The 23,514-nt window shown below is 46.2% G+C and overlaps 1 protein-coding gene and 1 long non-coding RNA gene across 5 annotated transcripts; one reads left to right on the forward strand and one right to left on the reverse strand.

The window, feature by feature from the left end:
- Nucleotides 1-6,890: 6,890 nt before the first annotated feature.
- On the reverse strand, nucleotides 6,891-12,815 carry LOC129146411 (HLA class I histocompatibility antigen, A alpha chain-like). Of its 3 annotated transcripts, none has more exons than XM_054698522.1 (8): nucleotides 12,181-12,813; nucleotides 11,620-11,889; nucleotides 11,125-11,406; nucleotides 9,987-10,262; nucleotides 9,751-9,870; nucleotides 8,025-8,057; nucleotides 7,838-7,885; nucleotides 6,891-7,685 (listed from the first exon to the last, which is right to left on the reverse strand). In XM_054698522.1, exons 1-8 carry the CDS (start codon nucleotides 12,242-12,244, stop codon nucleotides 7,681-7,683), a joined length of 1,098 nt encoding a protein of 365 aa, XP_054554497.1. In that variant the 5' UTR covers nucleotides 12,245-12,813; the 3' UTR covers nucleotides 6,891-7,680. The 3 variants fall into 3 exon arrangements, with proteins under 3 accessions (XP_054554497.1, XP_054554498.1, XP_054554499.1); XM_054698524.1 differs by having other exon boundaries at nucleotides 6,892-7,685; nucleotides 11,125-11,389; nucleotides 11,819-11,889; nucleotides 12,181-12,278; XM_054698523.1 differs by lacking the exon at nucleotides 7,838-7,885 and having other exon boundaries at nucleotides 12,181-12,815.
- Nucleotides 11,120-22,661, forward strand: LOC129146413 (uncharacterized). 2 transcript variants are annotated; one of them, XR_008553105.1, is made up of 5 exons: nucleotides 11,120-11,396; nucleotides 12,854-12,917; nucleotides 14,350-14,686; nucleotides 17,309-17,371; nucleotides 18,463-22,661. It is a non-coding gene; the product is annotated as an uncharacterized LOC129146413 (long non-coding RNA). The 2 variants fall into 2 exon arrangements; XR_008553104.1 differs by lacking the exon at nucleotides 14,350-14,686.
- The last annotated feature ends 853 nt before the right edge of the window (nucleotides 22,662-23,514 follow it).

Genomic DNA, 23,514 nt, shown 5'->3' on the forward strand with positions numbered 1-23,514 from the left:
GGGAAGCCAAGCGCTGTGAGAGATGATGAAGGTTCATCATGTGCGAAGGTTCATCATTTGACAGACGTGCTGCTCTGGGCTTAGCATGTGATTAGGACATGATCTCTGAAGGGTTTTGCAAGTTTTCCTTCCAAAGAAAACATGCACACAAAATAAGATTTTACATTCAAGAATTGACATAAATGCACACATACACACACCATGGCCCTCCAGTGAGCCAGGTGACCTAACCAAAACCAGTCAGAAATTAATCATTTCCCTTCCCAGAAAAATATATCTGTGTTTATATCCAGTTATTAGTGTATACTGTAATATAAGGGTTTTAAGACACAGAGTGGGAGAGAAGATTTGAAAATCAAATAATGTATCTGATAAAGAACTTGTATCTATAATTTATAAATGAACTCTTACAACTCAATAATAAGAAAATAACCCAATTTAAAAATGGACAAAATACTTCACTAATGAAGACACATATGTGCCAAATAATTACATAAATGATGCTCAGTCATACAGGTTATTAGGGAAAGATACAAAAAACAAGAGTGATACTGTTACACACTTTACCAGAAGGCCAAAAAAAAAAGTAATACCAAGTGCTGACTGAGCAACAGGACCCTCACTACTGGCTGGATACGAGACGGTACAGTCACTAGGGAGGATTCTTGAAAGTTTCTTTTAAAGCCAAACACTGACTGGCCATACAGTCCAGTGATGACTGTCCCAGCTATTTACCCAACTAATTTGAAAACATATTAAAAAAAAAAAAAAAACCCTGCATGGAAGTAAATGTTTATAGCAGAACGCCCACAAATGTGAACCGCCCGTTGTGTCTTCCTTCCAATGACAACAGTAACTACTAAATAAATGAAAATACAACAGTGCATATTTGTACACTCGATGTGTTGATGGGGAACAGCACTTCGCCTCTGTGGTCTCTTTCCCCAATACCATTGGCCTAGTCAGAAGAGCTCAAACTGAGGCCATGACTCCTGAGCAGCTCTCCTCACAGATGTCAGTGGCATCAAAATCAAGGAAAGTTTGAGAAACTGTGAGCCAGAGGCACCTTAAGGAGACCAGGTGGGGACTTCATGTGGCGTCCTGGGTGGGATGTCAGAGCATAAAAAGGACAATAGGAAACATTAACGTAACCCAAATAAAGTGTGGAGTTTATTGAAACTACAGAAGTATCGTTTCCTTAGCTTCACAAATAACTTAGTAGTCATGTGAGATGTTAACAGTTTGGAAGTGATGTGGGTTATAGAGGAACTTTACTACCTTTGCAACTTTTCTGTAAATCTAAGTGTCTTTTAAAATACCGTTAACAGGACCTCCCCGGTGGCGCAGCAGTTGAGCGCTGGGCTGCGAAGGTGCCTGCAGCCCCGGCAGTGCTGGTTCCATCCCCGGCCCCTGGCCTGGGTCCCACATGGCGCGCAGACCTCTCCTGCCGCCCCCCTGCTCCCCTCAGCAGTGTGTTTCATCAGTCTGCATGTTCTGTTCTCCACTCTGGCTCTGGTGAATCCTCTCACCCTCCCGCGCTACTGACTGTACCCAGTGCTTGTATAAATAAATAAACAAACAAATAAATAAATTTTTTTTTAAAAGTTTAAAAAATAAAATAAAATACTGTTAACAAAGTTACAGGTTGTAGAAGGAAAAAATGATCTACTTTCCAGATTTCCCAGTTTTTGCCATGAAGGGACTGGGGAGAGGGGTTCTGGGGAGAAGAGAAGGAAACCTCACACCCAGGGCATTCCCCTGAGTCTCCTCTCCTCTGAGCCCTGCTTCTCTGACTCCTCACAGAGCATCTCACCCCAGGACGCCGCCCTCCAGGACCCCCAACTCTGCCCACCTCAGCCCCGCCCCGTCCTGGCGGCTCCACCAGAATCCGGAGCAGCGCGGCAGCGCCCCCGTGTGGCCACAGGGCTGAGCACAGGAGACCAGAGCCGCCCTTTCTCCTGCTCAGCCAGGCCCTCCCCAGGCTCCCTGGGCCCCCAGCGGCAGGACAGGTCCACTGTCAGGTTAGGCGTCCTGTCCTCAAACTTCCTCCCTAGGGAGTGGCTGTGCACATAGACCTCAGGGAAGAGCCACGTCTCCAGGTCATAATAGCTGGTTCCCAGATTCTGGGTGAGTCCCTCTTGTATACAGGTTCCCTCAGTCTCTTTGGATGAAATTTTGGGCTCCTGAGTCCCTGTTATGTGTTCCTGCTTCCAGGGATGAAGTGTCTTCTCCTGGGAATCAACCCTAAATTCTCCATTCCTGGGTGAGGAAAGGAATCAAATAATAGAATCCGAGACACTGTTCTAGACCTTCTAGCATCCAGGTGATTTCTGTGCTCACTGAAGTGGGGGCTCCCTAGTCTCCGTGTCTTCTCCACATGGTGTCAGAGAGTGCAGTCAGCTCTAGGGGGTATCTGCTCAGATTGCTCATCACTGGGGGTTCTGGGGTTTAACCTGCTCCTTTATTTTCCTGAGTCATCTCTCCCTGGGGGAACTTACCAAGCTCAAGTCTTCAAACATCATTCACATCCTATCACCTCCCAGGTCTATTTCTTAGCTCAGATATTTCATCTCTTCTCCAGACTTGTCTGTCCAATTGCCAACCTCACTTTCATTTCTAATAGATCTTAGCTTCAGCTTTCCTAAATTAAAGACCAAGGATGCCCACACATGGTTCTTTGGGGTCTTCCCCATGTCACTGCAGGCTCCACCACTGCCTGCACAGTCTGAAACACTGAGTGTCATCCTTGACCCCTTTCTTACAGCCCAGCAGTAGGAAATGCTGTAAAGTCCATGTCTAAATACACACAGATCCTATCACTGCCTGTTATTTCCCTGCTCTCCTCCCCCTCCCCCAACAAAGCCACCAACCTCTCTGTCCTGGGACCTGTACTGGTTTCCTCCATTTCTCTTTCCACCTCTCACCCCTCGATGCTGCACAGCAGCCAGACTGAGACTCCTCAAGAGAAATCGCACAGGTCATCTCTGTTCAGAAAATCCGGTCATCTCTTGTCACCCCAAACATTACTCAGAAAGTCAAACCCCGCCAGCATCTCTGGCTTACACCCCAGTTCTTGTATGCAAAAATAAATAAATCTTACTTAAAAAAAAAAAGAAAGTCACACTCAACATCTGTGAGGCCTGAATGATCTACGTGCACACAGATCCCATCTCAGTTACCCGCTGGTCCAGCAGCCTTTCCCTGAGCCACACAGATTCCTGCCTCAGGCATTTGCCCTGGAGGTGGTCCTGCCTGGACAGAACTTCCCTGGACATCCTTGTGGGCAACATGTTCATCACACTTTTTCTCAAAGGTCATCTACGTGAGGCCCACACTGACCATGCTGGGGAGCAGCCGGCCTTCCTGTCCCCACACACTCTGGGCAGGGCTGCTTAAGGGTAAGGTTAGAGGGAGAAGCTGTAGAGGAAACAGAAACCCAACAGGACATTAAGATGAAAAATTACCTAATCCTCCTCTCTACTAATACCAGAATTTGGTTCTTTAAAAAAAGATGTGGAAAAGATGGAAAGAATTATCCAAAACACAGTCTAAAATGAGGCCCAAACCTGGATGAGTCTGGAAACCAATCTCTAACACCAGACTCCTGTGTGCAGGGATTGTCCTGGGTCTTGTGGGAACAATGACAGATGCCTCATGCTGCTGTCAGAGACGGGGACACCCAGAGGACATGAGGCCTGGTCTCTAAATATGAACAGAAAAATAAAAACCAAAATAAAATATAGACACATAGAATATGAAGACTGAGGACACAACTCTGGTCTGACTCTAGGCTGACCCAGCCGCATGCAGCCTCCACCCACATCCTGGAGACAGGACAGGCCCAGGGGGTTCTGAGACCCTGTGATCACAGGCCCTGCTGGGACAGGTGCTCCTGAAGGACAAGGACAAAGGAACAGAGAGATGACCCCTGAGGAGTGACCATGTCAAAGCTCATGATGCACTGAGCACTGACTGGACACAGGCCCCATCCCCCTTGGCTCCTCACAGCCTCTCCCGCCCCCACCTGCACAGACTTAGCACAGCAAACCTGCAGTCCTGGCTGGGCCTCAGGGCTCCTCTTTGTTTCATCTCAAATTTTAGGAATCTGCTAATTAACCCAGCACTGCTGACGCAGACAGCTGATGAGAAGTTCTCAGCTATCAACGAAGACTCGGAGTCTAAATGTATTTGCAGCAGGAGAGGCCCGGAAGAGCCATCGAGAGCAGCTCTGCCTCTCACTCTAACAGCCCAAGCTTTTATTAAAGATATGAACAAAAGAACAAGAAACTAGCACGCAATTGTGTTTTTGCTTATACGAATGAGTAAGTTACTGCTGAAAACAAGTTTTCCAGTTAGTGGGGAACATTCACACAAGCTAGCATGTCCTCAGAGAACAGGAGTCAGTTCTGGAAAGAAATTTCTGTTTGCAGCACTTCTAACCTCCTGAATTCCATGTGCAGAGTAAACAGGTGCTCTCAGAGAATGCCAGTGCCCTTTAGGGCAGCAGGCTGCCAACATATCCCCCTTTATGCTTTTGAAGCAGAGTAACTATAACTAGCTTTGGCAAAGCCTGTTACCCAAGCAAAAAATAGAATCTTGTAATTACTGTATTTAGTCCAAGATTTCTTTGTCAGCATGGATTTGGTTTTTCCAAGTTTCTGTAAATTTTTTTTTGAAAGTTGCAGATACTCAGAGGCGTGCTCCTGCTCATGCGGGGCAATGGCGGCAGCAGCTGCAGCAGCGATGATGCTGGCCAGGCTAGCAGTGCCTGCAGTCATCACCCTATGACAGTGTTTTAAGCGATGCAGCAACTCCTGCGTGAATGTGATAGAAGAGACCTCTTACCACCGTTCCTGGAGTTCAACTGGAACCTAAGTGGCTACTGGCCTTTGTTTAATTACTTCACAGCTGCCCATGGGATGACTTTCACAATTCCACCCCAAGATGGCAATTCTGAATGAGTACATTTGAATAGCCAACCACTCCTGGAACTCTATATGCAGAGCAAACAGGTGCTCTCAGAAAACTCCAGCTCCCGTAAGCACAACAGGTGTCCCACACAGTCCCACATGACCAGGTAAGAAAAATTTCATATCTGATGATCTTCAATAGGCAGGTAGACATTATTCTTCAGGAACTACAAAGTACAGGCAGGGATGTAGTCAGCGCCATCTCTGCTGGAGCAGGAAAGTCATCAGGGAGAGAGCACAGGTCAGTGTGGGGAGGGTACTGGTGAACAGGGCTGGGCCAGTCTCCCCACTGCCTCACATTATCATTTAAAAGTTAGAATCAGGGCCTCCCCTGGTGTCGCAGGCAGTTGAGCACAGTGCTGTGAAGCTGTCCATAGCCTCTGCAGTGCCAGTTTGAGCCTCTGCAGTGCTAGTTCGAGCCTCTGCAGTGCTGGTTCGATCCTGACCGGCGGCCGGTGCAAATCCCACATGGTGTGGCAGACCTCTCCTGTCTCCCTGCTGCTCCCCTCAGCAGTGTATTTCAGTCAGTCTGCCTGTTCTGCTCCCCACTCTGTCTCTGGTGAATCCTCTCACCTTCCTGGGCCTCTGGCCTATACCTCAGTTCTTGTATGCATGAATAAATAAATCTTAAAAAAAAAGTTAGAATCATTCATATGCCTTTTCCAACAAAAAAGAACGAGAGTCCCGTGGTATTCTTGCATCACCGGGGAGGCACTGCATAAATATATAAATGTAGACACAAAGTACTATGAGGGACAGACTTTATTAAAAAATGTGGGTTTTTTTTGTATTCCCTTATATCCAGACTCATGGTTTCTTTTCGCCTTTTAGGACCCTCCAAAATTCACTCCCAGCCTGCTTGGTCCCTTGCCATACTCCTGCTTGCCTTCTCTTTGTCCTGTGCATTCTGAACCTCTTGGTTAGTTTTGTCTCCTGCAGGTTAAAAGCTACAAACCTTCAGCTTGCAGGTATCTCCAGTCCACTATGTACTGGCCCCCTGGACAGACCTGCTCAGACAGGACACCACTGCCCTGCCCTACTCCGCCCCCTCCCAGCAGGAAGTAGCCGGATAGACTCTGAAGCTGCCCCCTACCCTGGAGGCTGCTCTGGTGCCATGCTCTCTCTGGTGGGACTGAGAAAATCTGAAACCAGGAGAACTTGGGGAACAGTAAAGTCTAAGATACGGGCCTATGCATAACTCCATCTAAAAGCTGGGTCTGGTACAATGACCCCTACATGTGAGGGAGGCTTACAGCATCCTGAAAAAGGAACCCAAACTCATATGAACATGAACTTCAAAATAGAAAATTTTTGATTCTGCCTGTGTGCTTAATCCATATGTTGTCAGGAAATGTTCATGTTAGTTATAATGCATCCTATTCCATGTATCGTGTTACTTGTAGTGACTCTTACCTGCAACAATGTATTAATTGGATGTATTGGGAATCTAGTCTAAATATCACATTCTTAATACTAAAACAGCTGGTAGCCACATGGGTTCCAGGTGAGCTCCAGGATCCGTGACAAGTGACCCTTTTATCATATTTAAAAGGAGCTGCTGCATCACTTAAAACACCACACCAGGGCCTCCCCTGGTGGTGCAAGGGGTCGAGCGCTATGCTATGAAGCTGTCCACAGCATCTGCTGTGCCAGTTTGATCCCCGCCGGCGGGGGAGGGTCCCACATGGGGCGGCAGACCTCTCCTGTCACGCCCGCTGCTCCCCTCAGCAGTGTATTTCATCAGTCTGCCTGTTCTGTTCCCCATTCTGTCTCTGGTGAATCCTTTCACCCTCCTGCGCATCTGGCCTATACCCCGGTTCTTGCATAAATAAACAAATAAATAAAATCTTTAAAAAATGAACAAACAAAAAAACAAACAAAAAACACACCAAAAGAGTCATACAGGCTATGCCAAAACTAATTATACTTTTTTTAAAAAAGATTTATTTATTTATTTATACAAGCATGGGGTACAGTCAGAAGTGCGGGAGGGTGAGAGAATTCACCAGAGCCAGAGTGAGGAACAGAGCAGGCAGACTGACGAAATACACTGCTGAAGGAACGACGGGCACAGCAGCAATACATTGTTGCAGAGGAGAGGTCTGCTGCACCATGTGGGACCCTCGCCTGGGGCAGGGATTGATCCGGCACTGCAGAAGCTGTGGGCAGCCTCGCAGCCCAGCGCTTAACCGCTGCACCACCAGGGAAGGCCCAAAGCTAGTTATACTTTGCTTTAAAAATAAAAAGGGGGATATTATGGGAGTCTGCTGCCCAAAGGGAGCTGGAGTATTTGAAGAGCACCAGTTTACTCTGCACACAGAGTTCCAGGATGTTAGAAGTTCCACAAACAGAACTTCTTCCCAGAACTGACTCCTGTTCTCTAAGGATGGGCTGGCTTGTGTGCATGTTCCCTGCTAATCAGGAAAGCTTGTTCCAGCAGTAACTTAATAATCTGTATGAACACAAACACAATTGTGTGCTATTTTCTTGTTCCTTTGTTCATGTCTTTAATAAAAGCTTGGGCTGGAAGAGTGAGAGGCTGAGCTGCTCTTAACGGCACTCTCGCAGCATCCCCCCATTGCGAATTCATTTAGAGTCTTCATTAATGGCAGAGAATTTCATCAGCTGTCCTGTCTGCAGCAGATGTTGAAGTCACAAAATGAAGATGAGAAGAAATCCTGCATCACTCAGTCCCCAAAAGGCAGCTGGCTCACACTGTGAAGGAAAATGATCATGAACAAAGTTAGGAAGTGTTGACCTTCTCCATAGTCCACCGCATCCTCAGAATGACCCCTCACAGCTTCCCCATCACTTGGTCCCATCCTCTCTGGCCCAGTCCCTCCCACCGCAGGTCTCCAGGGTCTCACCTTTAGGGGCTGAGAGAGACACATCAGAGCCCTGGGAACTGTCGTTGCCTGGGGGAGAACAAAACAGAACATGGTCAGAGCCATGAGAGATGAGACCACAGGAGGGACTAATGTGGGTGACTCCCCCCTGGGCTCCATCTACACTGTCCCCAGGGGCTCAAGGACCAAACCCCTGATGAGCACTTACCTGCAGCCTGAGTGTAGCTTCCTCCTTGTCCACCTGTGGGAAGAAACATCCTATAAGACCACAAATGAGTCAGGCCATGAAATCCTAAATGAATTCCCTGGGTCACAGGGAAGTTTCCAAAACTGTGCCTGAGAACCCCAGGCAGGACCAGGAGATATGAAGGAAGGAGATGAGGGGTGACTAGCGCAACCACCTCCTGGAGTCTGTCCTCAGCAGGGACCTTTCCTGCTGGGAATCAGGATCCCATGACCAGAACTGCTGGAGACCCCCTAAGGCATAAAGTGCTGAGACAAGGAAAACATCAGGGTCATGGCTGGAAGACAGGTCAGCACGGGTCCAAAGACTGGCCCTTGTACAGACCAGGATATTCTTTCTTGTGTCTGCGAAACTATGTCTGGGGGACAAACTAGATTAGAAAAGAAACAGAATAACCTGATAGCGCAGAACCTTGGCCGTGAATGTGCGCCTGGACAAGGCTAAATGCCAAGAGAATGCTCATTGCCTAGTAACTAACCAGGAGGGAGGGGGCGGTTTGTAGCAATAAAAATGAGTTGCACCAGGCACTCGGGACACTCCAACATGAATGAGGGGCCTTGTGTCCCCCGGGTCCTGCTTCTCTTAAACTCTATTTTGTGTCTGTCATTTCTTTACTTCCTTGGTGCAATCAGATTCCTCTCTCAACCCTGTTCACCAGAGCTAGACTCTGGCAAGAATGATCAAGGTGAACAAGTGGTGATTTATTATTTTTTTTAAACTCTTTTTTTTTAAAATTTTTTATTTATTTATTTATACAAGCACTGGGTATAGTCAGAATCGTGGGAGGGTGAGAGAATTCACCAGAGCCAGAGCGGGGAGCAGAGCAGGCAGAAGGACCGAAGTACACTGCTGAGGGGAGCAGCGGGCGGCAGGAGAGGTCTGCGCGCCATGTGGGACCCTCCTCTGGTGGCCGGGGAGCAGCCGGGGATCGAACTGGCACTGCAGCTCAACGGCTGCACCACCGGGGAGGCCCTGGTGATTTATTTTTATAAATGATTTACAAAAGACTGAGGAGTAGCAATTAGCTCCAGACTGAGCAACACAGTATATAGATGGTACTTCCAATTACCAAGTAAGGCAAGTTCTACCTGGGATTTGAAAGCCCCCAGTAGACAAGACCCCCACCCACTTCCTTCTTGAGTATTTTTTTTAAAGATTTATTTATTTTTGAAGATTTATTTATTTATACAAGAACTGGGGTATAGGCCAGATGCGCGGGAAGGTGAGAGTATTCACCAGAGGCAGAGCGGGAAACAGAACAGGCAGATTGACGAAATACATGATGAGGGGAGCAGCGGGTGTGACAGGAGAGGTCTGCTGCGCCATGTGGGACCCTTGTCAGCGGGCCGGGATCGAACCCATACTGCAGAGTCTGCAGACAGCTTCACAGCGTGGCGCTCAACCACCTCTGCCACCAGGGGAGGCCTAAGATTTATTTATTTTTATACAAGAGCTGGGGTACTAGCCAGATGCGCAGGAGGGTGAGAGGATTCAGCACAGACAGAGTGGGGAGCAGAACAGGTAGAAGGACCAAAATACACTGCTGAGGGGAGCAGCAGATGCGACAGGAGAGGTCTGCTATGCCATGTGGGAATCTCCCTGGCTGGCCAGGAATGGAACCCGCACTGCAGATGCTGCGGACAGCTTCATAGAGTTGTGCTCAACCCACAGCACCACTGGGAGGCCTTACCTGAGTATTTCTTTTTCCACATCACAGCTGCAACCACCACAGCGCCACTGAGCACAGCTCCAAAGAGAACCAGGCCAGCAATGATGCCCACGGTGGGGATGGAGGACTGAGGAGGGGGCACTGGAAGGGAAGGGAAGGTGAGACTCTGACCCCCAGGCCTCACCTTGTCCCTCTAAATGTCTCCAGAAGGGCTCCTGATGTCCCTGAGATGCTCTGTTCCCAAGTTCCCTCCTTACCCCAAGTCAGGACTTGGGGCTCCAGCAGTCCCTCATGCTGTACATGGCACGTGTATCTCTGCTCCTCTCCAGAAGGCACCACCACAGCCGCCCACTTCTGGAAGGTTCCATCTCCCCCAGGCCTGGTCTCCACCAGCTCTGTCTCCTGGGTCAGATCCTCCCCATCACACTGCCAGGTCAGGGTGATGTCCGCAGGGTAGAAGCCCAGGGCCCAGCACCTCAGGGTGACCTTATGCTCAGAGGTGGGGTGGTGAGTCACATGTGTCCTTGGGGGATCTGAGGAGAAGGGTCAGAACAATTACACTTTGGGTTTTTCCTTCACTGAGACTGAAGCAGCCTCATGTGACCAACCTCAGAATGGGATGGGTTTGGAAGAGGAAGCACAAAACCTATAAGCCCTCCTGATCTGGAGAGTCTGGGATAATCTGTTTCTTAGAATGGGTAAATCAGGATAAGAGCTCAGGGTAGGAAGATGCAGGTCTCTAAGGAGGAGAACACAGACTTATGCTCCTGACATGGGGACTCAAAAAAGCAGGAGCCAGATCTGAAAAATGTTCATTAGACCAAAAACAAGACATAGTGAGAAACTGGGTCCCCAAGATGGCTGCCAGGTCAAAGTGATCCAATGAAGGGTGATGTCAGGGATGGCCTCCCCTCCAGCTCAGGAGAGACTGGATTCCTTAACATCCCTTCAGAAAAAGTAGGGCCCTGTGGAGAGTCTTTCTAGCACAGAACAGGAAACCCAGGAGGTCTCTTCCCTCTCTGACCAAATAGAGGTCTGTGTTTTTTGTTTTTAAGATGTATTTATTTATGCATACAAGACCTGGGGTACAGGCCAGAGATGGGGGGTGGGGAGGCGAGAGGACAACAGGCGGATTGACTGAAATACACTGCTGAGGGGAGCAGCAGGTGAGACAGGAGAGGTCTGCTGCGCCATGTGGGTCACCTTCCTGGCCAGCCAGGAATAGAACTCATGCTGCAGAGGCTGCCAGTATCTACATGGTGCTGTGCTTAACCCCTTGCACCTCCAGGGAGGCCCCGGAAAGAGGTCTGTGTTCTGACCATGACTCTATTTTCTCCTGGGGTGTCAGCCTGAGGGAGATCTGAAGCCACGGAGGCCTTGCAAGGTCCCTCTTACCTGAGCGCTGCAGCGTCTCCCTCCCGTTTTCCAGGAATCTGAGAAGCGACTCCAGGCACGTGCCCTGCAAGTAGTTTCTGCAGAACCCTCTGTCTCCCGCCTCCCACTTGCTGCGGGTGATCTGAGCCACCTCATCAGCTTCATCCGCCACGGTCCAGGAGCGCAGGTCCTTGCTCAGGGTCAGGTAATCTGCGCCATCGTAGGCGTGCCGGCTGTACCCGCGGAGGAGGTGCCCATCGGGCCCCACGTCGCAGCCGTACAAGTTCTGGAAGGTGTGAGACCCTGTCCCCGTCCGCGTCACCCCGCTTCAGCCTCGCCGTCCCCCCCCCCCCGCCCCCGGGAATAAACCGAAACTGACCGCAGGGAGCAAAGCCCCGCGGGCTCTTCCCGGGGCGGGCCAGGGCGGGCCCACCTGCCTCAGGGGCGGCTCCGACGCGGGGTCTGGGGTTCCCCGCCCGCCCGCGGGATGGGGTCGCGCCTCGGCCCGGCGCTCACCCGCCTCGCTCCGGTTGTAGCGGCCGAGCAGGTAGAGCACGTCCTCTCGGAACCGCTGAGCCCTGGCCTTTATGTCCCGCGTCTCCCCCTCCCAGTACTCCGGCCCCTCCCGCTCCATCCAGGGCGCCCGCGGCTCCACCCTTGGCCCCGCTGCGTCGCTGTCGAACCGCAGGATCTGCGTGTCGTCCACGTAGCCCACCATGAGAAAGCGGGGCTCCCCGCGGCCGGGCCGGGACATGGCGGTGTAGAAATACCTCAGGGAGTGGGAGCCTGGGGGCGCAGGGGAGACCCGGGCTGAGCCTCCTCCCGCGCGGGTCCCGGCCCCGGGGAGGGGCGAGGGGTGGGCTAAATTGTTCCGGGGCGGCGGGGCTGGAAGGGCCGAGACTCCGGGGCAAGAGGCGGCGGGGCGGGGAGGGCCAGGGAAGGACCGGGACAGGTCGGGCTGAGGGGGACAACGGGGGGCGACGGGGAACCGACCCTTTACCGGGTCCAGCGCCGCCGCCACCGGGGGATCCCCTTGCCCCCCTCCTCAGCGTTGGTTTCCCTCCCGACCCCACTCACCCGCCCAGGCCTCCGTCGGGGCCAGCGCCCCCAAGAGCAGCAGCAGGAGGAGCGGGGGCCCCATGGTCCTCGCCACCCGGCCGAGACGCTGGGCGCCCGGGCGGGGCGGGTGGAGACGCGGTGCCTGGAGCCCGGGGACGCTGACCGGCTGCTCGGCGCCCTCAGGCCGCGGGGAGAGGGAACTGGGCTGAGTCACCAGCGTCCAGGCGGGAGGGCCTGACACAGGTCTTGCAGGGAGAGGTGCCACTGGGGGAGGTGGGAGTCCCCAACAGCCACCTTCCCCGCCCCAGACACCGCCCTGGGACCGAGACCCGAGAGCCTCACCCCGGGCCTGGGGCTCGCCCCGCGCCCTCCTCCTCTTCTGCTCCGAGAGCTTCCTCCAGGCCCGGGGCTGCCTCACCGAGTCTCACACATTTTCGTTTCAAAATCTCTGTGCAAGCAGACGTCCAAATTCTCAAGGACCGCCAAGTATAATATTGTTAAGAGTTGGCGCCTCAACTCCGTCCAGGGTTCCCAAAGGCCACACGGAGCCAGAGATGCAAAAGCAAAAAGGCTTTATTGCTAGCTTAAGCTAGGGCCCAACTCTGCCTGGTGTACTGACACAGCAGTCTCACCAGGTTGAGAGAGGAAGCCCCTCCCAGAGCAACCAGCTGTTTTTGTACTTTGTTGACAGGATGCGGGGATTTTTCACACCTGGGGCAGGGTCCACCCTGATTGGATAGCTCTCATGGTGCCAGGTAGGTTTTGTTTACCCTTGGCTTGTGGTTTTTGCCCCAAAACAAAACTAGGGCATAGCTGTGCCCTTCAAAATGTCTGTTTTCCTTCAAATGGCTGCTGTCTTGCTATGCCTAATTCTTTAATATCTTAAAATCCCCCCTTTTTCTTGTAACTGTGAGAGGAGGCTAATCCTAGCCTCACAGTTGGTCTTCTAATACTTGCAGGTATTGGCTGTGTAAGACCAGCATTTGCACTGCATTAAGTCGTTGCGGATAAAAGCAAGCAAGTGATTGAGTATACAAGGGCCAAATGTGAGCATTAGTATGAGCAACACTAAGGGTTTGACAAAGTTGAAAACTTGCCATCCTTGTACAAAACATTAACTTTTTTTTTGAGTTCTCTTAGACCACGACCTCTGAAAATCAGATGCTAAACCATTTATTTAGTTGTCAAGAGGTATTATTTTTAGTTATAAATGAGAATTACTCTGCTCAAACAAGGGATTTTTTTTTCTTTTCTTTTCTTTTCTTTTTTTTTTTTTTTTTCCAGTTAGCCAGTCACAGAGTTATTTATCTGGTCACTAAACATTAGCTATTGAGAAAAACAGGCTGCCGCCCATCAGTCTTAATGCTAACCTTTTTTTTTTATTTTATTTTTTCTTGCATAAATGAGTCTCCTGCCCTAATTAAACCACCTTCGTTATTACTTGAAGGAAACTAAGGCCAGCGTTAACACATTTGTTTAGTTGTCTTTATTTTTGAAGCCTTTTTAAACTCTTTAGAGGTCCCCTCCTGCACTGTCCCTAAAACTGCCTAATTACCCTAACTTGTCCTATGTTTTATTTTTTCCCTTTTGTGAATGGAGCCCCTAATTGCAGTCAGGGAAAAGAGCCTCATTTTGATCAGTAACTGCTTCCTGCTGAAAGTGGGCGATGAGGGGAAATAGTCAGGGCTCCACCGCGGGGAGACGATTTAAGGGACCTCGAAAGGACATTGGAGGCTTTATAGTTTGATGGTCTCCAGGCGAGAAATGACCCTGATGAAGTCATTGAGAATGTAAGGCCCAAACAAGAGAAAAACAAAAAAAAAAAGATTTTAGTTCAAGAGTGAGGAGGTTTAAGAGTAAGGAGGTCACAATTTTTTTTTTAACTTTAGCTATTTACAGGTCTAGGGCTTTGGGGTTTTATACATACTTAATTTTACTGTAGTTACTAAAATGTGACCCTTTAAATGTTAGTACATAAAATTTTAAATTTAAACATATACAAACAAGTAGCCTCGTAGCACGCAAGGTAGTAGTGCTGTAAAGTGTCCTGGCTCCGGCTGGCCATTTGTACTAATAAGGGGGACAATCGACCAGTAGGTAAATCCAAAGAATTGGAGTAAGGCAGAGCAAGTGGCCCCTTATTTACCAAAAAGGTGATTTTTTTTTTTTTTTGTCTGCTACTTCTAGGGTCACCTGAGGCTTATCCATATAAACAGTAAACAGGGGAGCCTGTCTCACCTTTGGGCTTCTTCAGAGAAGGTCTTTTCCTGCACCGGGTTCTTCATCAGAGGCAGCTGACCGTCAAGCCTGTCCTCCCATCCTGGCCCATGGTTTGGGCTGGCCCCCTCCCTCTCTGGAGAGTGGGACAGTCCCTCTTTTCAGTGCCCTGTACGATGGCACTGAAAGCATGGCCCTGGGGACAGCTTCTTGCAGCTGAGGTGTCCTGGTTGCTGGCAGTGGAAGCAAGCTGGCAGCCCATAGAGAGGTTGAGGTCCCGAATGCCCTAGGGCGCGTGGGGCCTTGGGTGAGTTTGAGGTGGCAGAGTACTATGATTGCAACTGCCATTTATTGGCCTTTTTTTTCTTTTTTTTGTCTAGCCAGTCCCCTCCATATTACTGTAGGCCTTGAAGGCCTTGTCTAAAAGTGTTAAAAGGATTTTAGGCCCTTGATTTAGTCTCCAGAGCCTGCATCTGATGTCAGAAAAAGACTGGCTAAAAGATACATATTTTAATTATGCATTTTTATAGGTCTTATACAGTCTCTATATAATAAAGATTAGAGACCACTTGTCTATTAAGTAACACCAAAACAGTGAATAATATTTTTTTTAATTTTGAACAATTAAACATTATACTATTTTTTTATAGTGTCTACATATAATACTGGAGAGAAAAATACTGAAAACACAAAAGTTATTATGCTGCCTCTTTTGTGAAGAAGCTAATTAGTTGTTCTTACCTTTTTTGTTATTAACTATAAAACAGGTGTTTGTTATAAATTATTTTACCTGCCCTGTATTTAAAATGTTAATATTATATATATATATATATATATATATATATATATTTACATATACCACCTTTTTGCCTGGGGCACATGGGATAAAATAGTTGGTTTTTTCAACCAAGTAATGAAAAGGCAATTGCCAAAATCCAGCAATGCACTACCAAAAAGGCAAGGGATTTTATAAAATACAAAACTGAAACTTTTAAATTTACTTACGAAGCTAAAATCTTTATATGAATTTTTAACCAGAGTCCAGACTATTACCTTATTAAAAGAAGTTTAGATAAAAGCCTAGAAGTAAGTTTGTTAGCATAAACCAGATTAATTATTATTTTTTTGTATAGCATAAGTAAACACATTTAAACAAAGTAAAGTATTAATAATACCCAACACTAAAACCTTAAGGCATGTATGCTTTAAACCATTAAATTTTGAATTAGATTTTTTTAACCACAATTTTAGATCACGATTTCAAAATTTAGGATTTTCTATAGGCGCCATTTATAATTAATCCTCCAGAGGCAAAAAGTAAGAACAAAGGGATTTCTTGATTTTTATTTAAAATTTTTGGCCATGTGCACTAATTTTAAGAAACTGTTATTTTTACCAATATTTGCAAAAACACTGAGAAACTACAATTTAGTAAACTCCAGTTTCTTAGTAATAATTTTTAAGTTTGACACATTTATTTAACCAAGTTTTTAATATTTTTTTTATTTTAAGCAGGTTTTTTTTTAATAACATAGAAGTTAAAATTCTTACATACAACAAGTATCTAGTTCTAACCCTTACTTAGAACCTAGGGTCCAAGACCACAACAAATTTAAAGTCAAGCAGTTTGTACTAACTTTCTTAGATAAGAAAAACATTTCGAGTTTGTATTTTTAAATAATTATTATTTGGCTTTACATTGTTTTAGTTCTGTCTCACTGAGACCAAGGACATTTTATAAGACAAAAGACTTTTTTTTTTTTTTTTTTTTAGAACCATGTATGGGGAGGACAGGAGAAGAGGAAGAATAAGATCTTTTTTTTACAGTTTGCCTGTTCTCAGACTCTTATCAGAAATTAATTAGTCTTAATAAGAAACTAAACTTTTACAGGTCCAATGAGCAATTTAAAAGTTTTTACTCAATTAAAAATTACCTTTTATGGCTCGTTAGCAAGTCCGAAGTAACTCAGCAGTTTTTACCTTAAACAATCTAGACTTTCAGATCAGAAAAACACTGGGAAATAGAATTTTTTTTCCCCTAAAATGAACCAAAATCGTGTTTCAAGGTGGACAAAGGGAGAGTCCAATTCCTCCACAGCTGGAAGGCAGCAGAGACATACCAATGAGCTCAACACTGGAGAAAAAGTCCAGGCAGCTGCTTGCTGAGACCAGAGGCAGTCCCCCACCAGCCAGGTGTAGTGGGTCCTTTACTTTTTTAGTCCCCAGCATTTTACTTTTTGCCTTGACTGTGACCAAAGACAGTGGGGTAGATGTTGCCTGACCCATGATTACGAACACAAATGCAACAAGGACAACAGACACCAGGAGACCCGGACAAAAGACTACAGACAACAGAAACAGGCCCTCGGGCTTACCGGAGAGGACAGTGATCGTTTTCCAAATCAATGTCCCGGCCTGTGCCATGGGACTGGTTCCGGAAAATGCATTGGAACCTGCTCCAGAATACACATCAGAGTCCAATGACCTCGTGCACCCCAGATTTCCGGAATACGCATCGGAACTGGGCCTCATACGCCCCAGAAAAATCTGAATTTCTCTGGGCGTCGGCCGTCGCGGGTTTGAGACGTCTCTCTAAACCCCATGCCCCTGGCCGACTGGCACGTCTGCCCGACCCGGAAGCCCATATACCACAAATCAGATGTCCTCCTCTGGCCTAAGCCTTTCTCTGGCCACCTTGTGTAGTAATTGGGGATCCCGGACCAGCCTCCAAAATGTTAGGAGTTGGCGCCTCAACTCCGTCCAGGGTTCCCAAAGACCACACGGAGCCAGAGATGCAAAAGCAAAAAGGCTTTATTGCTAGCTTAAGCTAGGGCCCAACTCTGCCTGGAGTACTGACACAGCAGTTTCACCAGGTTGAGAGAGGAACCCCCTCCCAGAGCAACCAGCTGTTTTTGTACTTTGTTGACAGGATGCGGGACTTTTCACACCTGGGGCGGGGTCCACCCTGATTGGATAGCTCTCATGGTGCCAGGTAGGTTTTGTTTACCCTTGGCTTGTGGTTTTTGCCCCAAAACAAAACTAGGGCATAGCTGTGCCCTTCAAAATGTCTGTTTTCCTTCAAATGGCTGCTGTCTTGCTATGCCTAATTCTTTAATATCTTACAATATTATGCAGATAAAACTATCAATCTTTACCATACAGGGAATAAAACCATTTTAAGCATTTTTTCTCATTTAGAAAATTAAGAATGATCCACCGCATGTTAACTGTTTTAAAGAAAATCAGCTTTCTGAAAATAATCATGGTGGTGAGAAATGACCTTTTACAGTTTATAGTTTACAAGTGTCGTCTCTGTCTCATAGCAGTTGAATTGTCATATTTTCTTCTCCGTTTAGTCTGTTGTTTTGGTTGGTCAATTAAAAACATATAGCCTTAAAGAAATATGTAGGAATAGCATTTTATAATCTTTTAGGATAATTGTAGGTATTCAAGTTTGTTACAACTTTGATAATAAATTGAAATGTACAATGTTAATTTTTCACATGTTATTTGCAAAGAGAAAACTGATACACTCACTGAATGTTTTCTATTGTTACATGAATTCCATAGACCTCTCTTGCATATTAATAGATCTTGAACTAATATGATTTTTAAAAGCAAAGCATTGTTTCACTAGGTTATATGAACAAGGCGTTTATTATTCTAGAATCAAATTTTTAAAATTGTATATATTTGTTTTATATTCCAAACATCTCAAAGGAAAAATTAGTTGGTACAGAAAGTTGTCAAACTTATAATGATGGAACTCAATTTTCTAATACCTGGTTTTCCCTTGGAGTTTGCATTTTATCATGGCGAGTAACTACTATCAGTTTACAACTGTCAGTAGGTTTTCTTAAAGGAAAAGACACATTCAATTTCTAGAAAGTGCCTACAAGTTACCTAAATCTATAAAATGAGTTTTGTCATTCATTCCTTCAAATAAAGATGGTATTGCCTGAAAAATGAGTCTATTTAACCTCATACAAATTGTTTTTCTTGGAACATACTACTTTAGATTGTAGCAGAAGTGATTTATTTATATGTACTGAGCTTTCATTGTTTACAATTTTTTTCTCTCAGGGCTTGAGGAGATGCTTCCCTGCTTTCCTGAGCCTCCCTGTCCAGGACTGCACAGCTCTTCATACTGGACAGGGTGTCTCTGTCCACATCCTTGACCCCTCCCCTTCTGCTCCCTCCTGTGCAGCCTGTAAGGCAAGTGATTGTCAGGCTTTTCTGCCCTTCCGCCATTAGGATTAATGATGGTGGACACCAGGGGTGGGGTGTGGGCATGCATAGGTAGGTATCCCTGGGCTGAGACTTGCTTACAAGGGCGGTGTCACGGAGACGCCAGCAGAAGAGCAGCAAGAGGAGAAGAGGGCAGAAACAGCAGAGCAGCAAAGGAGAAGCAGGACCACGAGAGAATGCCAGAGAGCCCAGAAAGAGTGAGGACTCACCAGGGGCTGGGAGGCCTGCCACCTCCCAACCTCTGGCACCCCTCCCTGCCGGTGTACCTGATAAAAAGCCCATTAAAATCCTGAAAAGCCACCGCAGCTCCAGGACTCTCCTCCTTTACCCATCTGCATAGGTTCATGGAGATCCTGCACTGGCACTACATTGGCATAGTTGGCAGATGTTATGGAGCCCTCCAAAGGCCTCAGGAGGGCCTGAGGAGAAGCTGGCCATGAGCCTGCGACAACACGGGAGGCGCCATGGCGGCACAGGTGGTGACCAAAGAGCAGGAGCTACGGGAAGAGTTAAAGATGCTGCAGGAGCAAAGGAGGAGAGGGGCCCTAAGAGGACCAGACCATGACCCCTGAGGCAGCAGAATCTTGGTGAAAGAAAGGCGCATGATTTGGAGGTGGCCAGTGCTGGTGCAAGGAAAAGACTGATGGACTGACAATTCCACCAGAAGGCCGAAGAACCTTGAAATGTTGCCACTGTAATCTCCCCAGAGATCTCTCACCCACATCTGTTCCCAGCGTCTCTCTCCATGTCCCCCAAGTCGCTGGCACAAGTCCAAGGCTGAGAAGTAATCACAGTTTCTTCACCTGTTCCCAGCTTTGCTGCCATTAGAGCCTGGAAGGGAAGGTGAAGACCTGAAACTGGGCACCTCCCTGAGCTGTGTAAGATGTGGGCAGTTTGTCAGGCCATTTGGCTACTGCAGCTGCTTTTTCAATGCTGATTGTCTGGTTCTGTGCTGACCCCTCTCAGCAGCTCCATGGAGCGTCTCATGTTGTGTCTTCTGCTGGCTTAGTGAGCTGGATACTGGCCTGTTGTCTGGCTGCCATAGGCTCCAGGCCGTCAGTGGCAGGAAGATATCCTTTTGGGAGCCATGTCTTTTTTCAGGATAGGTTTGAACATCTTCAGTGGCAGGTGGGTGCCATCTTAGATGCCTTTTGTTCAGGACTTCAAAACACTGGACACTACTTGGGGTGAGATAAGCAGCCCTGCCGGGGACCAGCCTCCGGCAAAACGTCGTGTCAGGGTTCCTGAAAGGATGAGACGGCGTCGGCGAAAACGAAAGATCTGAAACTTAAGGGCTGAGGGGGAGGGAAATGAGGTAGAATGAGGAGACACTGACACTTGGTGAGGTGCTAGTATCTTCTGCCGAGAGACTCAGCAGGTCTTTTTTTTTATTCATTATTAGTAATAATAATAAGCAAATACATTATCATGTGTAAAGCAAAAACAATTAGTATATTATGTTTCCCATAGACTACTGGCCCCTACAGGTCTCAGCTAGACGGCAGCTTTCAAGGTTAATAGATAATAAACCAGACCTAACATTAAAGCTACTTATTTTTTCATTTAGACAATTATTTAAAACAGCGAATAACCGCCAGTGCATCCCTATCAGCTAAAGCCTAAGCATCAAAGGACTCTTCTATTCACATGACCTTCAGCCGGAGACCAGCTGCTGCTTATTTATCAGAACTTTTTCTACCTACAAACTTCTTAACACAGTTAACTTCATTTAAAAACTTTCCTAAGAAACTTCTAAATAAAAAGGAAACTTCTAAAAATCAAAACAAGGATATACTATAATTGTTATGCTGGATTGCTTGTCAGATATATACAATAAATTGTCTCCCATTGTTAATTGGGCCGAATTGTGTAGTAACTAATTTCTAAACAGGTAATTTTCTGTGCCAATTGCTTGCAGTCCACTGATACATATAATTTATAGCCCAATGTACCTTTCTGATAAATTTTTCTCTCTCTATGACCAAGAATAAAAAGCAAAGGGATGCCAGATCTTCAGCCCCACGGTGTGAGGCCTTTTCTCTTAGCTGCTTGTCAGTATCCTATCTGGCTGGAGCAACAAGGCCTCCTGCAGCACAGCCCTTGTGGCCTTAGTGATTCTTTGTCTTTCCTGTTTGTTAAATAAATCCCTTATTGTTGTTCTATGAATGTGAGTGGTCTTGCAATTGTGCACGCGGGTTAAGAACTCAGACAGTGACCTATAAACTGTTTGGGCACTGTCCTTGGCCAGTTTTAGTGCCTCTTTTGCCCTGTATCATCTTTATTTTGTGCTTTTCCTTTTAGACTTGCCTGGCTGCTTCTACCACTTTCCTATGAGTCTCCTCCAGAAGGTGCCTTAGTCTTGTTGTAAGCTTTCAGACCTCAGCAGTCCTGCTCTGGGTCAACCCTGTTTGACTGGACATTTACACCCAATGGGATGGTAACTTTGGGTGTTTCATTTAGTAACTACTTTAACTATGGTCTTTCTGCACTGTGTGCTTATTGCACTAAGTGTGCAATAAAGGATCTATTGAGATCTATTGAGGATCTTATGCATTAGAGTATGTCTTTATGCAATTGGTGGCAGAACCCATTTAAATGTGCAGGTTTGAAGGTCTGGGGTGCTTCTCATGCAGTCCATTATCATGTCTGATACAGGGCAGCAAGGGGCACTAAAGCTGGCCAAGGACACTGCCAGAATAGTTTACCAGTCTGAGTTCTTCCCCCGTGCATACAATTACAAGACCACTCAGGCTCAGAGGACAAAAATAATGGGGTTTATTCAAAAAAACAGGGAAAAACAAAGAGTTACTGAGACCACAAATGGCTGTTTACCTCACCTGAAGCAGGGTCCAGTTTTTTAAAGTCCTAAACACAAATGTTCCCAAGGAGCGTCTTCCTGCCACTGAGGGCCTGGAGCACGTGGCAGCCAGACTATAGGCCAGGATCCAACTCACGAAGACAGCAGAAGACACAGCAGGAGATGCTCAATGGAAATGCTCAGATGCCCCAGCACAGCACCAGACAAGCAACTCTCAAAACAGCTGCTGCAGCAGCTGAAAGACCTGACAAATGGCCACACACAAAGCTTAGAGAGATGCGGGGCTCCAGGTCTCACCTTCCCTGCCAGGCTGTCACAGCAGCAAAACCAGGAACAGTTTCAGTCACTCAGCTACTTGCAAAGCCTCCGAACATTTCCTCTCTGAGTTTGGCTGCAGAAAGCACAAATAAATGGACAAATATTCCTTTTCCTTTTGAAAAAGAACAAATTGCAAAGTTTACAGTACCTGAATTCAAAATTTACTAAAGCTGCATTAATCAAGACAGTGTGATACTGGCCTAAGTCCTGACAGTTATCAAAAGAACAGAGTGTATGGAACTAGATACACTTGGGCAATCACTTAATTTTTAACAAACACAGCAAAGTAATGCAATGGGGTCAAGGAAAACCTTTTCAATGAAAGGTACGGTAACAATTGGATATTCAACTGGAAAGTTTATTTAAAAGGAACCTGAATATTCTTCAGCATTGCTCTTATCCAATGCTGAAGTGACACATTAGTAATGTATCACTGCTGATTAGTGTCAGCAATCAAAACAGTGTTTCCACTATTCTAGTGCTATTCCTACTACAGGGATAGCGCCTTATCTTCATTAAAAAAAGCTTTTTAAATTATTAAAATAGCAATAGTCATTAATAACAGTTCCAGTATTAAAGAAAAAGTACACAATAACTGTCCATTATCATACAACCCAGGAATCACTGAAATTGAGATGATGTTTTTAAGCTTCTACAAATGATATCATAAAATTTGTATAATGCCTTTTTTACCTAATACTATTTTGCATGTGCTTCTTTTTTTATGATTTCTTGCAATTTTATTATTTTGTTTGAATGTAATGTGACCATATTAGCTTTAATTTCAACTTATGACATTTGTATGTCATTTTCATGACATTTCATTTCCCAAAGAAATAAATTTTAACTGCAAGCTATATCTAAATTGCACATCTAATAAACATCTATTTCCAGAGTATTGAACAAACTCATGACTCTTCTTTTTTTTTTCTTTTTTTTTATTGTTTTTATGTATATTACTTTTTATTTTTTTAATAATTAATTTTATTTTTATATTCCCCCATACAACTGCACATGCCCCATTCTGACCCCAATCCCTCCCCTCCCGGCCCCCCCCCAATAAGTGTCTCTGGTTCATAGTTTTTTGTTGATTTTGATTTTCACTTTCTTATAGTTATTCATTTTCCTGATCCCTTATTTAAGTTTTCTAGATTCCTGCTATGAGTGAGACCATCCGGTATTTTTCTTTTTCTTTTTGGCTTATTTCGCTGAGCATGATCCCTTCCAGCGCCATCCATGTTGCTGCAAATTGCATGTGTTTATCTTTTTTGAATGCTGAGTAATATTCCATGGTATATATGTACCACATCTTCTTGATCCAGTCATCCATTTTTGGGCATTTGGGCTGATTCCAAAGCTTAGCTATTGTAAATAGTGCTGCTATAAACATAGGGGTGCAGGTGTTCTTTGGAATTGATGTTTCTGTGTCCTTTGGGTAAATACCTAGGAGTGGAATTGCTGGATCATATGGAAGCTCTATGTTTAGTAGGTCCAGAAATCTCCACACAGCTCTCCATAGTGGTTGGACCAGTTTGCACTCCCACCAACAGTGCAGGAGAGTTCCTTTTTCTCCACAACCTTGCCAACATTTGTTGTTGCTAGTTTTTTTAATATGTGCCATTCTCAATGGTGTAAGATGGTATCTCATGGTAGTTTTGATTTGCATTTCCCTGATTACAAGTGATGTTGAACATTTTTTCATATGTCTGTTGGCCATTTGCATTTCCTCTTCAGAGAAGTTTCTTTTTAGC

The sequence above is a fragment of the Talpa occidentalis genome, unplaced genomic scaffold (assembly GCF_014898055.3).
Source record: "Talpa occidentalis isolate TD23 unplaced genomic scaffold, MPIMG_talOcc4v2.1 talOcc4.2, whole genome shotgun sequence".
In the NCBI taxonomy this organism is placed as follows: domain Eukaryota; kingdom Metazoa; phylum Chordata; class Mammalia; order Eulipotyphla; family Talpidae; genus Talpa; species Talpa occidentalis.

Coding starts and splice junctions, on each gene's coding strand:
- LOC129146411 (XM_054698522.1), bottom strand. CDS start 12,244: ATGGGGCCCCCGCTCCTCCTGCTGCTGCTCTTGGGGGCGCTGGCCCCG. Junction 10,263..11,124: donor GGAGACGCTGCAGCGCTCAG/GTAAGAGGGACC, acceptor CCTTCTCCTCAG/ATCCCCCAAGGACACATGTG. Junction 8,058..9,750: donor GTGGAAAAAGAAATACTCAG/GTAAGGCCTCCC, acceptor TTCTTCCCACAG/GTGGACAAGGAGGAAGCTAC.